The sequence below is a fragment of the Microtus ochrogaster genome (genome assembly GCF_000317375.1).
Source record: "Microtus ochrogaster isolate Prairie Vole_2 chromosome 6 unlocalized genomic scaffold, MicOch1.0 chr6_random_2, whole genome shotgun sequence".
In the NCBI taxonomy this organism is placed as follows: domain Eukaryota; kingdom Metazoa; phylum Chordata; class Mammalia; order Rodentia; family Cricetidae; genus Microtus; species Microtus ochrogaster.
The window spans coordinates 2,689,128-2,705,011 of NW_004949095.1; the positions used below are offsets into that span (position 1 = coordinate 2,689,128).

The following is a 15,884-nucleotide window of genomic DNA, read 5'->3' on the forward strand; positions in this document are numbered from 1 at the left end:
GAGCTGTCTGCTCTGGAGGAGGGAGGGTGAGCTGTCTGCTCTGGAGGAGGGAGGGTGAGCTGTCTGCTCTAGAGGAGGGAGGGGGAGCTGTCTGCTCTGGAGGAGGGAGGGTGAGCGGTTTGCTCTAGAGGAGGGAGGGTGAGCTGTCTGCTCTGGAGGAAGGAGGGCAGGTAGTCTGTTCTAGAAGAAAGAGGGTGAGCTGTCTGCCCTAGAAGAGGGCTCAGGCCTTGGGTTCATCCACCCACCACTATCTCCCAGAGACTCACCAGCGTTGCTCATGTTGCCATGCCCTCCCTGCCACGGATTGGCCAGAAACAGAACGTGAGCACACAGTGAGCCCTCCGCAGTGTTCCGTCTCGGTTCCATTCTATTCCACTCCTCTCTGGCACGGCCCTCAGGGTAAAGTAAATCTACCTTATTCCATCTCTGGATCGCCTTGAACAAACCAGACCATCCTATACTTAGCCACTCTCTGTGTGTTGAAAGCTTCTTCCAGGTCTGTCTAGGGTCCCCTATGGCCAGCTGAGCTGTTATATTGCTGGACATGGCTGCACCCTTCATTCAGCTTTCGGTCCACTTAGAGCAGTGGTTTTGGTGCTGCAAGCCTGTATGGTGTAGTGTCCTTATGTTGTGGTGACCAACAAGCATACGTTATTTTCATACTTCATAACTCTAATTTTGCTACTGTTGTGAATCGTAGTGTCGATATCTGATATTCAGGATATCTGATATGAGACCCTATGAAGGGGTTGTGACCTGGAGGTTGAGAAACGCTGACTTAAAGCATCAAGCGTCTGATGTCTTGAATTCTCATCTCTGAAAGTACTTAGTTCTTATTGTCAATCGTTTGTTTCTCTGTCCTTTTAAGTTATTTTTCTCTCTTTTTCTGATAGAAATGGGACATTAACATGAAAGACCCTCAGGCCTATATATATCAACGACTTAGCCAAGAACATCCTCTGAAATCCCGAGAACAGCATTGCTCAGTATCACACCTAAGAGAAATTTCAAGAGCGAAAATATTTGGCATTGTTGGGAGTTTTAGGTCTTCAGTTGCAGGCCAGGTGAGGCTACATAGTAAGATCCCATCTAAATAGGAGTAGTAAACTCCAGGGGAAGGACACTGAAGTAGGACTTCTGAGTCCCACATCCCAGGGACACAGGAAGACACACTCATATTTTTTAATTGAAAACATAAATTACTATTGGTAGAAAATTTATGGAGCCCACTGGGATACCACATGTTACCAGGGAAACTGGAATCCCTCTCAAGATGCTTAGTTCCATCAATTAAGGAATTTAAAAACAGACACAGAAGGAAGCCCAGGGACAATGATTTTCATGTTTAAAAGAAAAAGCACAGTTCAGGCAAGCTAGAAATCTCAGCATTTTCCTGGGGGAGGGAGATGGGGAAGAAGAGAAAAAGTCACACCTTTTTGAGTTAGGCATGAAGTTTTGGCTCACAGCAAATGGGAGGGAGCTCCAGCGAGAGAAGAGAAAGACCAAAGGACCAAAGAACACATTCTGGGGCTTTGGCTAGAGTCTAAAGCAAAGTGACAGAGAAGAAGAAAAAAAAATATGTAACTCGCTGGGAGCTGGGTTTGGGGGAGGAAAGTCCGTCATCTCACTAAAGGGGTGGTCATTCCTGCCATCTCTTCAGCAGGGCTTCAGGAGCATCGGCCTTCCTGAGGGGTGGTCTCTGCTGGGTGATTGACAAGTGCAGCTTTATCAACTCTTGTGTTAGGACTCTATCCAAGGCCGAAGGTAAAACTTGGGTTCCTTTGGACCCTGGCTTTAGTGGCTTACATGGCTTTAATGGCCTCAACAGAGGCCTAGATCAAGGCTACAGTGATATTGCCCCTTCTTAAGAGGTAACCATGCCGTCATTTATAAAACGGGTTGAAATTAGGGAATGGATATAATCCACTTTCTCCATGGAGACACAATTCTAAAGCTCTTCACCAGAGCCCCCACATTTAGCCTCTAGGCCGGAAATGCGTACTCCCTGGAAGAGATCTCAAGGGCTGTGGAACCAGAGCCCTCTTCCAGCAGTCCTGACCTCCATGCAAGGACTTTTGTGGAATTGTTGCTCCAGGGTCCCTGCCCTACCTGTGCGGTTTCTCCTGCCTGTTCTCACTCATCAGCACCAGGACTTTACCCTGGTAATTTTGATGATAAGGGTTGGGATGAGACCCAGGGGTCTATATTATTCACAAATACCCTGGGCAATTACTGCCATCTGGCAAATATGGGAAACACTGGTGAATAAATTAAAAAGCTGGGGTCACGTCTCAGCTCTGCTGCTTGCTGGGTGCGCTTTGTACCAGGTCCTACATACAACGCTTTCCTGCATTCTGGGTACCATCTTCACCCAGCGCACACTGACCCTGGAGATAACAGTAGGGCGTCACTAAATATTAAGAAGAAAATTCATAATAGATGCTTGACAAAATACCGCAAGCCTTTTGCAAAAGGGAATAATATCTTTATCTAAAGTCTGAGTCAAGGCTGAAACTGGATAAGAGCCCTGACTCTGGCCCTCTTCGGGGTGGCTCCTGTTAGCTTTCGGCCTGTCAGTTCACTCGTTCAGCGTGTATCTATTGAGCACTCCACCTGACAGAAGTTTCCCCACAGATTTGGATGCACCAATGAAAAAAGAAGAGTCAAGAGTTCTCCCATCACAGTGCTATATTATCTATAATAATTTTATTGGACCAATCATGCCATTTCCACCCCAAGGAAACTCCATGAGCAGTCATCACTAAAATACTACTTGGCTGGATCGTTCTCATGCCTACAGTGCTTAGCTGCTTCTTCCTATAATCACATGCTTTTGTTTTGGGCTGTTTGCTCCACCTTTCCATAGACATCAAAGTCAGTTTTCAATTACTGCATATTTCCCCAGTCTGTCCCCTGACTCCTCCTGCTGTGAGCTCAGTGCCAATGAGTGTTCATTGCTAATGGCACCAACCACACGGCCTCTACTGTGACAATGGTTTCTGGGTCTAGGATAGATGTCCTTGTCCAAACCCTCACTGCTTGGGCTGAGAGAAAATGACTGATTCCCTGCCCCCCCCCAGCATGAAACAATTCTTTAAAACTCATCCAACTATTTTTCACACGAATTAGAAGGGACTTTCAGAGACCAAGAGGTTTCTGAGTCTCTCTCTCTTTCTCTCTCTCTCTCTCTCTCTCTCTCTCTCTCTCTCTCTCTCTCTCACACACACACACACACACACACACACACACCTACCTTATCTGTTGATCAACACAGGTTTCTGCATTTGTTCACATTTGACTGTGTGTCTTTCCTGGTGTCTTCCTGTCTGTCCATCTGTCCTTCTTTCCCTCCCTCCCTCTCCCTCCTTCCTTTCCCTCCCCTCTTTCATTTATTCTTCTCTCATATATTTTCCCCAGACAGCAGCATTTTCCCCTCCCTCTTCCCCTCCCCTCTCCCTCAGATCCACTCCTCTTCTTTTCCCTTCAGAAAAGGCCAGGCCTACCTGGGATATCAACTAAACTTGACATGTCAAGTTATAATAAAACTAGGCACATCCCCTCATAATAGGGCTGGACCACACAACCCAGAAGGAGGAAAAGGGTTCCAAAAGCAGGCAAAAGAGTCAGAGACCCCTCCCCCCCGTCACTGTTAGGTGGTTCAATATCAATTGGAGAGCAAGTGCCTTTCCGGCTCACGTGAAGATGGTGCCCTCTGGTGGAAAATAAGAAACATTACACTGTTTTGCTTTCAGCATTGATTAGGATTCGTTAGTGCTCTTAGTGACCGTGACAAGGGGAGTACAAGAAGATCCTTGTCAGGAACGGGAAGATGGCTCGATGGTTAGGGGCACTTAGTGTTCTTCTAAAGGACCGAAATTCAGTACCCAGCACCTACATCAGGTGGCTCCCAACTACAGGTCCTGAGTCTAGCACCTGAACCTCAAGACACCAGAGGAGGCTCAAATCCTGAGGCAAAGCTTGGAAAGACATCCATGGTGTGGAGGAGCAACAAGGAGCTTGGACTTGGCTGTGGCAGGCAGGAAGATGCAGAACCTTCTAAGGACCCTGTAACGTCCCAATGGTCCCAGGGTTAGGAGGAAGCTAGGAAACTGAGTTCCCTAAGGCATACCTTACGTTCATACCAGGGCCCCTCACCTCCAGTGGAGAGGAACATTCAGCCTAATGGTTCTACCGATGCAGGAAAAGCCACTGTGTGCTGCTGGCCATGTGTGAGAAGTCTATGTGGTTCTGAAAATCACCTCCCCTCTTGGCAATGGTTCAGACTTCCCACACACCCCCAAACAGAAGGAGGGGGTTCCTGACCATCTGATAACAGTCACACTTTGACTTCCAAACAGGAAAATTAACAAGAAAGGATGGGTCAGAAACAGAGGACACATCTAGTTCTCCTAGAAACTAGACTAATATAAATAACTAATCAGGAAAAAGACTTGAATGCCTTGCTCCAAGCCCACTTTGTCCTGACTAGACGTTTACTCTATCTGGACTGGTGGACATTCTTCACATCGTAGGCTCCTAGTGCCTTAGCTAAGCTCGTCTCTCACCCCCTTGGCACCCAGCTGCAGCATTATGGAATGCAGCACGTAGCTGCCTTAGCCCTTTAAATAACATTCACCAGCAGGACTGCTGCGAGGCCAAACAAGCAAGCCATTGGATTTTATTATCCATGGGAACCAAAGAGGGCTTGGGTTGGGCAAGTCGGCTATTTGGAAACTGATGGAGATGAATCCAAGGCAATGGGAGAAGATGCTGAGGAGGAGAACCTGACCATGCTTGGGGAGTCCCCTGTGGCTGTTGGGGGTCACTGTGTTCTACCAGACCCTGCAGAGGAAGACGCTGTTCACAAGGGTCTGACTTCTAGTCAGACAAATCACAAAGCGGTCAGAGGAAAGAACCAGGACCAGTTCTGAGCTTCACACTGCCAAAACGACAGCCTGGATCCGAAATGAGCCTCACAGAAGTCCAGGACAAGAAACAACGAGGAGATGGTTATTATGATGGCTGAGCAAGGAGGTGCTAAGTGTGACTTCTGATTAATGGTCTATGTGATTAAGTAAAAGATATTTACCAAAGGTTCCAAAGGCAGGATATCATACATTTGTTATGTTCTCATGGGTGGGGAGTGAGGGGGAAGAAGGGGTTTAAAGAGGTGCAGGACAAGCAGATGCTGTGGTTGGAGGTGGGAACAGGAGAGGGAGGCAGGAAGCTAAGAGTGGAGGTCAAAAAGAGTCTTTTTTGCTTTATTCCTCTTCTTTGCACACTCAGAAAATTAGATGAAGAGAAGCCAGAGGTATGCCCATCCCACCAGCCTGCTGTCTCAAGGTGGGGCACCTCTGAAGGGTGCCTGAGCCTCTTTCCCAGCACTTTCCTCTCACCACTTGTCATTCAGATGTCTTGGGAGCATGCAGGGACATCAAAGCACATAGGTCTGCCCAGGTTCAGGCATCAGCGATGAGGTAACAATGCCACACAATGGAGCAGCCGTAGATCCAGATCATCAAGACGGCACTGAAGGCCACATGCCAGCAGAAGAAAGTGGTGGCAAACGCTATGTCATGTTTGTCATTGTCCATCCACTTATAGCCAGATACTGGTCTGTACAGTATGAAGCCTATCTGCATCAGCCAGGAGCCCGTGACAAGGTACAGAAAGGCCTTCAGCATCCAGATCAGCAGCACGTTGGGAGCCCACAGCTCGACTGTCAGCACCAGGGTCAGCAGAAACAGGGCCTGGATGAGCAGCATGTGTGTGCGGAGCTCCACCCCTTCTGTGTCCTGCATATGAGACACCATCAGGGGCAGAAGGAGACACATGCTCAACGCCTGGGCACCTTGCTCCAGAACTATGCACCTCTTGGGCAGCAGGTTCTGGCTGACCACATCCACACACCCACTCAGAAAGAAGGCCGCATAGAGCGTGAGATGCTGCCACTGTTTGCGGTACATGAAGGTTCTCTGATGATACATCTTGCTGATGAGCATCAACTGCCAATGAATGCTGTGCAACTCTTGCACTACTAAAATGCAGGAACTCAGGATCTTCAGAAAGCCAACATAATACATTTGCCGGAACCTTGCCCATCTTCCTTTGCTCCAAGGAGGGCGTGGTGGATATTGGACAGGGGAGTTGCATATCACAGCCCTGGAGAGAAGTCCTGCGTGATAAAGTCCATAGAGGAATAAGGACAGGCCGGGGTACAGATGCCCCTCAAACCCTCCCATGGGTTCCAAAGTAGGTGTGATCAAAGGCAGAAGCAAAAGTGAATGGACTTTCGCTCAAGGCTCTGGGACACAGAGGGAGCCCACTGAAGATCAACTTATACCTCGAACCATCCCACTGCATCCACTTAAAGGAGGGAAATGGTTTTGGAGGAAACCCAAACCTAGGGTGGGGTGGGTGTCATGGTTTCCGTTACAGTCTTCTGCTCTGGCTCACTGATAACCAGCTAACCACCAGCGAACAATGAAATCAACATGTCTCCAGGACAACGCTTGGGTATCAGCAGTCCGCACATCTTATGACCTGGGCCTCCTGTCCCTCTGCCTACCTGTTCCTCAGTCCCTTTGCTACCTTCCTCGCTTCCTTCCTGTCTCGGTCCACTCAGGATGCCAAATACTGTGACTAACACCCTCATTGACCATGTGGCTAATAAACAGCAGAAAGCATCTGATTTCTGGAGGCTGGATGCTCGGAATGAAGATGCTAGAAGATTCGTTCTCTGGTGAGGCACACTTTCCCACAGACAATACTTTCTCACTGTGTTCTCTCATTTCCCAAGCATCAAGCCTGCTCTCTGGGGTCTCTTTAATTGGGGTGCCTATACCATTTATAAAGGTTTTGCCGTCATGACCTAATTACCTCCACAGAGGCCTCACTTCCCGATACCATCATATTATATTAACATAAGAATTTTAAAAAATGTTTTATTAGCACAAAATAATTGTACATAGTAATGTGTTTCATTACAAAATTTTCATACATGCACAACGTTTCAATCATGTTAACCCCATAGTTCTCTTCTGACTTCCTCTCACTTGAGCCAATCTTTCTTTTTCCCAGCTAGCCTCATTTCTCATCTATTTGTGTGTGCAATCCAGTGAGTTCCATTAAGATTGTTTATAAGGGCATGGGGATTCTCCACAGGAGAATGGGCACTTGTCAGTAGCTATAACACTGAAGAAAAGGTCTCTTTCTCCACCATTAACCTATAACCCACATAAACCTTCAGGGAGGGGTGGAACCTCGTGAGTCCTCCCTCTTCTGAGACAGGTTGTTGACAGGCTCACTCTTGCGACACATGAATTTTAAGGGGCACAAACTTCTGCCCGTGACATCTCTAAACTCACAGACTATAAAGAACTCAGAGAAAGCATACAATATGGTATATGTTCCTTGAGATTCCTGATGAAGGGCTGAGGTTTTCGCTCAGAGGACACAGTGCTTGCTTAGTAGGCATGAAACCCTTCAAGCTAATAACTTAGTATGAATTTACTATAAAATGTTTTCATAAAGTTAACATTCATTTAGAATTTGGTGGTCATGTGACCGACCCTTCATATCAGAAAACTAAATACTGGGTGTGTCTCAAGTTTTGTTTCACAGGGATCCCATAGATTCCCTTTTGACTTATCTGTTGATAGACTGTATTTTGCTGCTATTAAGAATGTTCCATTTTAGCCAGGTAGTGGTGGCACACACCTTTAATCCCAGCACTCAGGAGGCTGAAACAGGTGCCAGGACAGCCAGGGCTACACAGAGAAACTCTGTCAGATAGGTAGACAGACAGACAGACAGACAGACAGATATGATAGACAGAGAGAGAACATTCTATCTGGTAATTATTACTGATATGAAAACTATAATTTTGTATTGATCCTCATCTTATGTCTCTTGTTGAATTGCCACTGTTCTAATTTTCAATGATTTAGTATAATCATATCATCTTCAAAGAATAAAATGAATCTCATTTTAGGGGTATTTTTGTCTCGCCTTTGTACCTTGTGCGATTCCATAGGTAACATTCAAAAACTGCATAAAGATAAGTAACATGAAAAACATTTGCAATCAAAACTCAAGGACATGGTTGCCTCTGAAAGGTAAAAAAAAAAAAAGAGAGAGAGAGATTTGGGAGGGACACAACAGCCATTGAAAATGACAATATCTTCCTGTTCCTAGACTAGGGGGGAAGTGAGTGTCTGGATCGGGCCACAGCTGGATAGTTTAGATACATCCTGAAAGTCTTATTTTATATCTACTCAATATTTTTAAAAAATTAGAAAGAAAATGAAGTAGTATTATATGTGTAAGCAATAGTTAATATCTAATTGATCTACTTGAGAGCAACTGAGAGAGAGAAGTCTTCTCCCTCCAAATATCAAAATGAATTTTGTTCTAAGGCACCAGCTGTTCCTATATCATTGGTGGTAGGCTTTCTCTCTCTCTTTTTTCCTATTATTCATCCATATACTGTATTGGAAAAAGAACTGTGATAAATAGAATTTTCCTCCTACCCACCGCTCATCCCACTGCTTACCACATGCTAAGCAAATGCTCTACCGCTGAGCTACACGCCCAGCCCAAGAATTCAATGCCTTCTGCTGCTTGAATGGGATCGCTTTAGCCAATATTGACTGAGGAAAGTGTTGGCAGCTTGCTAGTCACTCTTTTGTCAATGTTTCTTTTTCCACTTCAGTCTTGATGTTCAGCCCAGATTGGCCTTGAACTCTTTCTTGGTGGATCTGTTTTCGATACCTACGTGCTGGAGATTTACCAGCAGGCGCCATCTTGCCCAGCCCCTCACAGCTTATTAATCAACATATTTTCCTTTCCAAATAACTTTCTAGTCACTTTCTTCTGCTTCATCCTCACGTGCTTCCCTTGTTTCAGTGTCAACAATTCTGTATTATTCAATGTCTCTCAGTCAGATTCAAAGCCTCCTTTATTCTCACCTCTTCTGCCACCAGGTGAGCTTGAAGGGGAGAAAGCCTCTCATGCCAGCGGCTGGTTTGGATTCTCCAGTGGTACCCTATGGCTTCACAGGTAAGATCCACTCTTGAATAAGCTCCAGCCGTCTCGTTTCCAGTCCCTTTTCATGTGTCTCTAAAGTTCTAGGTTGGCTTGTTTACTTCTGTACCCAATTCATTCTGCATCTGTGAAATTCCTCTTTCTCCTTTGTCCCTCAAGGCTCAACTTAAGTTCCACCTCCTCCCAGATGGACAGTGTACATCTCTGTGCAAATTATAGATGTCTATATCATGGCCTTGGTTTCACCATTTCATATGTGTTTATTTACTGGGAAATCTTTCGAGACTGTGTGTGTTTATCCTCTTGGGCTTTTTAGAATCTAATCTAAGTCTGGAGGTGTTCATGAATGATGTAAGTTCATCAGGTGTGAACACATGGTCTCTACCACAAAATACCTCATAACACAGTTATAAAGACAAAAGAGCTACAGGCACACAGACACGGAAGTGGTGATGTTGGCTAACAGCAGTCCAGAAACACAGATACTTAAAAAGCAAGAACTTGGTGCTGCCTAAGCAGAAATAAATGCTTTATTCAGGAGGAAGTAAATTCTGTACCACAGAAGTGAGCTCTTTTCACAAAAGAGACAAATTATCAAGCTGTTCCTTCATCTCCTGTAGCCCTTCCACAGGGCCATCCACTTTTTATGTTCCAAGGCAATGTTGGTGGATGGGACTGTTTAAATTATCCCTACTGTCAAAAGGACCAAGTTAAAATGAACTTAACTATCTCATTCAGCTTTTGTGAGTTTAGAATCAGGGAACATTCCATTCTATAATGTCAGATGAGTATGCCGGTGAATGGAGCAGATGACAGGGCTGAGGACAGCAGAGACAGAATAAAATTGGGATCGGTCACTGCATAGTTTTTTTCTTTGTCATCTTCAGAGAGAAAAACATTCATCATGATGTTGGCTTAAGTTGGCAACACTTGGCAACTATCTCTCTAGATCTCTTGGCATATCAGACTTGATGGCATGGAACTTCAGTATGAGTTGACTCCATTTTGGTTAGGTCTGTTGGACCTTTCATACTAGGTCAGTCCAAACCAGTGGCCTCCTATACATTTATACTTAACAGTAGTAGCCTTGACCCAGGGTTTGAGGAGCCCGAAAGTGTATGGGTACAGAAGACAGGAGTTCTCCTAAGCACGAGTATTCAGCCACTGAAAAAGCATTCTTAAAGTTTGACTAATAAGCTGGCCTTGTGGCTTACAGTCGAATATCACCCAGTCTCTTTGGAATATAAATAGAGCAATGGGGTAGGGTTTCCAGATCTGTTAAGCAACTGTGCTGATTTTGCTTAAAATTTATCCTTGCTCTTGTAAACCCTATCTAGCCCTCGGTCTGTCTTTCTGCCACCTCAGCTGTAAGAACACTCTGATACTGTCCAAATAATATTCTTTTCTTTAAAAAGGAACATCCCCACATCATGGGGATGAGTTCCATTGCAACTCCGCAAAGGTGTGTGAGTCACCTGTCATAAGCTAGCGCTGTGACGGCAGGTGGTGGTCGATACAGATAATGTTCCACTTGTCTGTAACGGAACTCAAAAGCTATGACCTCACCACACAAAGTGGTCCACAGGCCCCCCCAGTGTCAGTTTCATCTAGGATGTGTGGCATATGCAGAATCACAGACGACTGAATCTAGACCCACATTTGACCAAGCTCTCCAATTGATTCAGATGCAAATTTGAAAAGCATTGGTTTATGTTTAACTAAATTAGTCTAGATTTAGATTTTCTGTGCTGGTATAGTCAGAACATATAACTGTGATTAATTCTGATGGGCGGACTCAAGATGATCCTTACAAAGCATTTGACATTTGTTTTGAAGTTAGAATTGAATAGATGGGTATCTGGTAAATGGGGAACAGTTAGGGCGGGGGGGGTTCTGGTGGCAAGAGTTGTTGGGGGTGGTGCAGGGGCAACAGGTCACATTAGCAGAATAGGACAAATGTCTTTCAAGAGCTTCCCAATCACTCTCTGGCCTAGATAGCCCTGCCCAACCTGCCCATATATTGTTGGCACTAACCTATGTGATAAGTCACTCCAGACCCCTGTCACCCAACTTCCTCTCTTGTTGCCCACTAGCGTGTGGACAAGGAGAAACCTCCCAGCTCCTTACCTTCGGTGACCCCTTGAGGATAAGGGGCTAATGTTTACCATCAGTTAAGGGTACCAAGTCTCAGATCTCATGCCAAGTCATCTGGTCTCTGGCAGCAATTCTAAAGATGTGGTAAGATGTGGGTGTGGGGCAAATGGATGGAGCTAGAAAGCATCATTTTGAGTGAGGTAACCCGGACTCAGAAAGACAATTATCACATGTACTCACTCATAAGTGGTTTTTAAATGTAAAGCAAAGAAAACCAGCCTACAAATCACAATCCCAGAGAACCTAGACAACAATGAGGACACTAAGAGAGACATACATAGATCTAATCTACATGGGAAGTAAAAAAAGACAAGATTTCCTGAGTAAATTGGGAGCATGGGGACCATGGGAGAGGGCTGAAGGGGACAGGAGAGGCAGGGAGGGGAGCAGAGAAAAATGTAGAGCTCAATAAAATCAATTTAAAAAAGAAGTTAAAAAAAAGATGTGGGTGCAGGATTCACGTGCATTCCAGGCAATCCAAACAGCTGTGGGGAGATCATAAGGGAAGCTGGCTCTAGAGAAAGTGGAAAAGTAGGGAAAAACTATGGCAAAGGAATGCTTGCCTGGGCTTCTGTGTCCCTTCCAGGCCCGAGAGCCTAGAGTTCTGGTATCATCTAGACTATTTTGGACCGGTCTCTTTTTCAAAGTACTTGTATTTCCTTTGAATTCCTTTACCAGTATCAAAATCAAAACATTCTTCTCGGGAACACAATCTCCGTCCACATCACAAGGGCAGTGTTTGTCCTGGGTGTCCATCATGGTTGGCTCTGGGGGAAAAATCTATTGGTTAATGATATGCTTGGTATTACTATCTTGTGAGCAAATACATCACTTTTCTTCATAAAATTAAAAAAAAAAATCTACCGTCTTGTTTAGAAAGTATGTTCTGGCCAAGTGTCCCGATGCATGTTTTTCGGAGAGTCTGATACTTATTAGTAAAGAAACAATGAAAAGTTCCACAATAAAGTGTTTTATTAATAATTTTAACATTTTGCAAAGCTAAACAGTTTATAGGAAATACTTCATTTGTTCCACACAAATCTATGAGATAACTCATTTTGGATGATTTGGGCTATAAATAATAGGAAACTCTGATTTCACTGGCTGGAAGATTTTTTTAAAACAGGGTCCCTCTATATCCTGGAACTCGCTCTGATTGCCCTCAAACTCAGAGATTCACCTGGCTTTGCCTCTTGGGGGATTAAAAGTATGTGCCACATAGCCCTGTGAGAATTTTTTTAAAAAACAAAACATTTACTTTAATCTAACAAGAATTCTAGCGGGAATATACCTCCTGAGCTGGTTAATCAGGTGGAAGAAGCGATTGGGAGCCAAAGTATTTCTAGTTTTTCTCTCAGTCATTCCTACTGGCCTTGGTCCTCAGGTCGCAGGCATTAGAATTTCAAGATGGCCACCACACTTCTAGACATCACCATCTCATAGCTTTATTTCAGGTATGTTAAGCTGTCTTTACATAGACGCACTTTTCTTCATGTTCCTCATGTATGACAGGGAAGACCTCACCCGGAGGTTCTTTAGCAAACTACCTTTTATCTAACAGAATCTCCATTTTACTCCTGTCCCTGAATTCATCACCAGCAAGGGAAATCGCACAGCTGACCGGGTGAGATCCCTCCTTACCATGATATGTAGGGTCATCACAGTGCTAAGTCAGTGGGAATTATTTTGAATGAACTAAAATTAAAATTAAAAACTAAAATTAAGATCTTGCACAGAATAACACAGTTTTCAAGGTGCTGGCATGGATCTTGTCAAGTCTGATCTTTGTAACAGCTACGTTGAGTGAAGGATGCTCCCTCTCTGTAACAGCTGAGGAAACTGAGTCTTTGCCTGAGTGTCAGAGGCTTTCCCTGTTCACACTGCTGCCTTTCTTGACTGGAGAGTTTCTTTTCCATCGTGAGCATATGCCAGCCGACCCTCCTTGTGGGTGGGTTCTGTTGTGGGGTGAGCTGTATATTCATATACTGAAGTCTCCAGCACTGCAGAAGATAATCTTATTTGGAAAAAAAAAAGACTGTTGCAGATGGGATTGCCTAAGTTGAGGTCCTCCTGGGGGAGAGTGTGCCCTGATCCAATATAACAGGTATCCTTATTAAAAGAGAAGATTTGGACACGCATCCAGGACATGTGGACCAGCACACAAACAATCTGGGTAACTTTCTGTAGCCTTCAGGAATGGGTGTGCTGATGCCTTGCTCTCTTACTCTTTGCCTCTAGAACTAACGGTCACTTCCTGCTGCTAGGTCATTCTGTCTTTCATACTTTCTGACAGCAGCCCTAGCAGACTCAGAGGTCAGAGTTGTGTAGTTCATCAGGAATCCACAGCAGCTCAGGATGTTTTGTTTGATAGCCTCCTCTGATTCTGCAAGGCACCCCCAAATCTCACTGATTAGATTTTTATAGTGTCAGATTTTACATCAATATCTTGGTTGGAATTTTTGTGCTGCCTAAACTGGAATAGTATGAATTTGGAGAAGTTCCAGATTCTCACAGAAGCCTGCTTTGTTTGTTTCTTGTTTCCCCCTCTTTGATCTTGCTGTGTTTCCACGGATGACTTTGAACTTCTGGTCCTCCTGCCTCCACCTCCATAGTGCTGGAATTATAGGTGTGTGTCACTGTGCTGGATTGTCTGTGGTGCTGGGGATGGAACCCAGGGCTTCATGCATACTGAGTAAGCAAACTACCAACGCCCAGTTCCTTGTTTTATTTTCCATCTTGAACTAGAAGAGAGCAGCTTCCTTGTCTTTTGTGAGCATGTGGGTTTATTTAGTCTTTCTCTTGCTGATCAGCACATACTTCTAAGCTTCCAAACCTAGCCTTTATGTTCCCATTCACTGAGACTCTACCTCCTACCCACCAGCATTAAATTCCCATATGTGGGTCCATTCCCACCTGCTTTGCCTCAGAATCAACCCATGAAATTGACATCTAATTATTAGTAGTATTTAATATTTTATCACCTGAGGATTGGGGTTTTCTTTTGATTTTTGAATAAAACCTAATTTTCCTACTCTTTCTTATTTTTCTCAGTCTACCATGTCTTTTCCTGACGGAGTGAGAGGTGGCAGGTTAGACCAGTCAGCACAGGTCCTTGGAATGGGACTTAAAGAGGGTCTTGTTTCCTAGGGAGAATGGAGGTGTTGGGTTGGGCGGGCTTCACATTTATATGGGTCTTTTCTTTCTTCTCAGGGCAAAGCCTGTGGGTGCTTCACAGTCTGGAAGAAGCTGCTTTGGGGTTAGAAGTCCCTCCCACACTTCCATCACAGGCCTTCAGTACTCAGGGAGTCAGGGAACATTGATGCCAGCAACTGAGTTCCAGGTCACCTATAGAGGATTTCTGTACCGCCTCCCTTGGGAGGAATGCCTAAGGAACCAAGACCAGAATGTCCAAGCTGCTAACGAAGTTAGCATTAGAGCCAACTTGACTGTGTCAGGTGAACCCTGTAAACTGCTAATGATCATGGTTAAGCGGCCCATCCCACTTGTGAGCACCACTCCGACCTCAGCTAATCCTCCATGCGCTTTCTCCTGCAAGGGAAGGGTAAGTGTGTGCTCGCTCCTGTTCCTTAAAAAGTCTCCAAGAAGAGAGCACAAACAAGGAACTCAGGACCGTGAGGGGTGCACCCACACACTGAGACAATGGGGATGTTCTATAGGGAACTCACCAAGGCCAGCTGGACTGGATCTGAAAAAGCATGGGATAAAACTGGACTCGCTGAACATAGCGGACAATGAGGACTGCTGAGAAGTCAAGAACAGTGGCACTGGGTTTTGATCCTACTGCATGTACTGGCTTTGTGGGAGCCTAGGCAGTTTGGATGCTCACCTTATTAAACCTGGAAGGAGATGGGAGGTCCTTGGACTCCCCATAGGACAGGGAACCCTGACTGCTCTTCGGGGTGATGAGAGAGGGGGAGTTGATTGGGGGAGGGGGAGGAGACAGAAATCTTTAATAAATTAATTAATTTAAAAAAAGAAATACTGGGCTGGAGAGATGGCTCAGCGGTTAAGAGCATTGCCTGCTCTTCCAAAGGTCCTGAGTTCAATTCCCGGCAACCACGTGGTGGCTCACAACCATCCGTAATGAGGTCTGGTGCCCTCTTCTGGCCTTCAGGCATACAGACAGAATATTGTATACATAATAAATAAATTAAAAAAAAAACAAAAAAAAACAAAGATCAGGAAAATGTTTATGGTCTCTTATATATTTAAAAAAAAAAAAAGAAATACTACATTAGTTACTTTGCTACTGGTGTGATGAAATAAAATGACCAAAACAGAAAATAAAGTCTCCAAGAACCTGAATTTCCCTGGAAAGGTTTTGAGAATCCTCCACTTGCATCAACACAGAAAATGCTGTACCTTGACTTTGAGACTTGACCTTTCTGTAATCCTCTGAGAATAAAAATGTTCAGCACATGCTTCTCAGCGATCAAAAAACCAACTTAACTACCACCCAATTGCTCAGAAAACTAGAATGGGGTAGCATAACAGATAAAGGATTTCTCTTTTCCTTTTCTTTCATTTTAGTCCAGTTTCAAGGTGAACTTGAATGCATTTGGACATCTCCGCCACTATTTTTAAAAAGATTTATTTTATTTTATGCACGTGTGTCTAATGTATGTTTGTGCTCCATGTCCATGCAGGTAGGTGCATGTGGAGGA

The 15,884-nt window shown here is 44.7% G+C and overlaps 2 protein-coding genes across 2 annotated transcripts in view; both read right to left on the reverse strand.

Moving 5' to 3' along the window:
* Rgsl1 (regulator of G protein signaling like 1) overlaps positions 1-279 on the reverse strand; it is a 70,544-nt gene extending 70,265 nt beyond the window's left edge. Inside the window, exon 1 of the mRNA XM_013352502.2 lies at positions 267-279. Within this exon, the coding sequence (XP_013207956.1) occupies positions 267-279 (13 nt within the window). The remainder of the gene's footprint in view (positions 1-266) is intronic.
* Positions 280-5,459: 5,180 nt separating this feature from the next.
* On the reverse strand, positions 5,460-6,242 carry LOC101990277 (transmembrane epididymal protein 1A-like). Its single transcript, XM_005363883.1, has one exon. The coding sequence runs from the start codon at positions 6,240-6,242 to the stop codon at positions 5,460-5,462; it is 783 nt and encodes a 260-aa protein (XP_005363940.1).
* Positions 6,243-15,884: the final 9,642 nt, after the last annotated feature.

Bases quoted from the DNA above. Each gene is read 5' to 3' on its own strand.
- LOC101990277 (XM_005363883.1), bottom strand. From the start codon at position 6,242: ATGGGAGGGTTTGAGGGGCATCTGTACCCCGGCCTGTCCTTATTCCTC.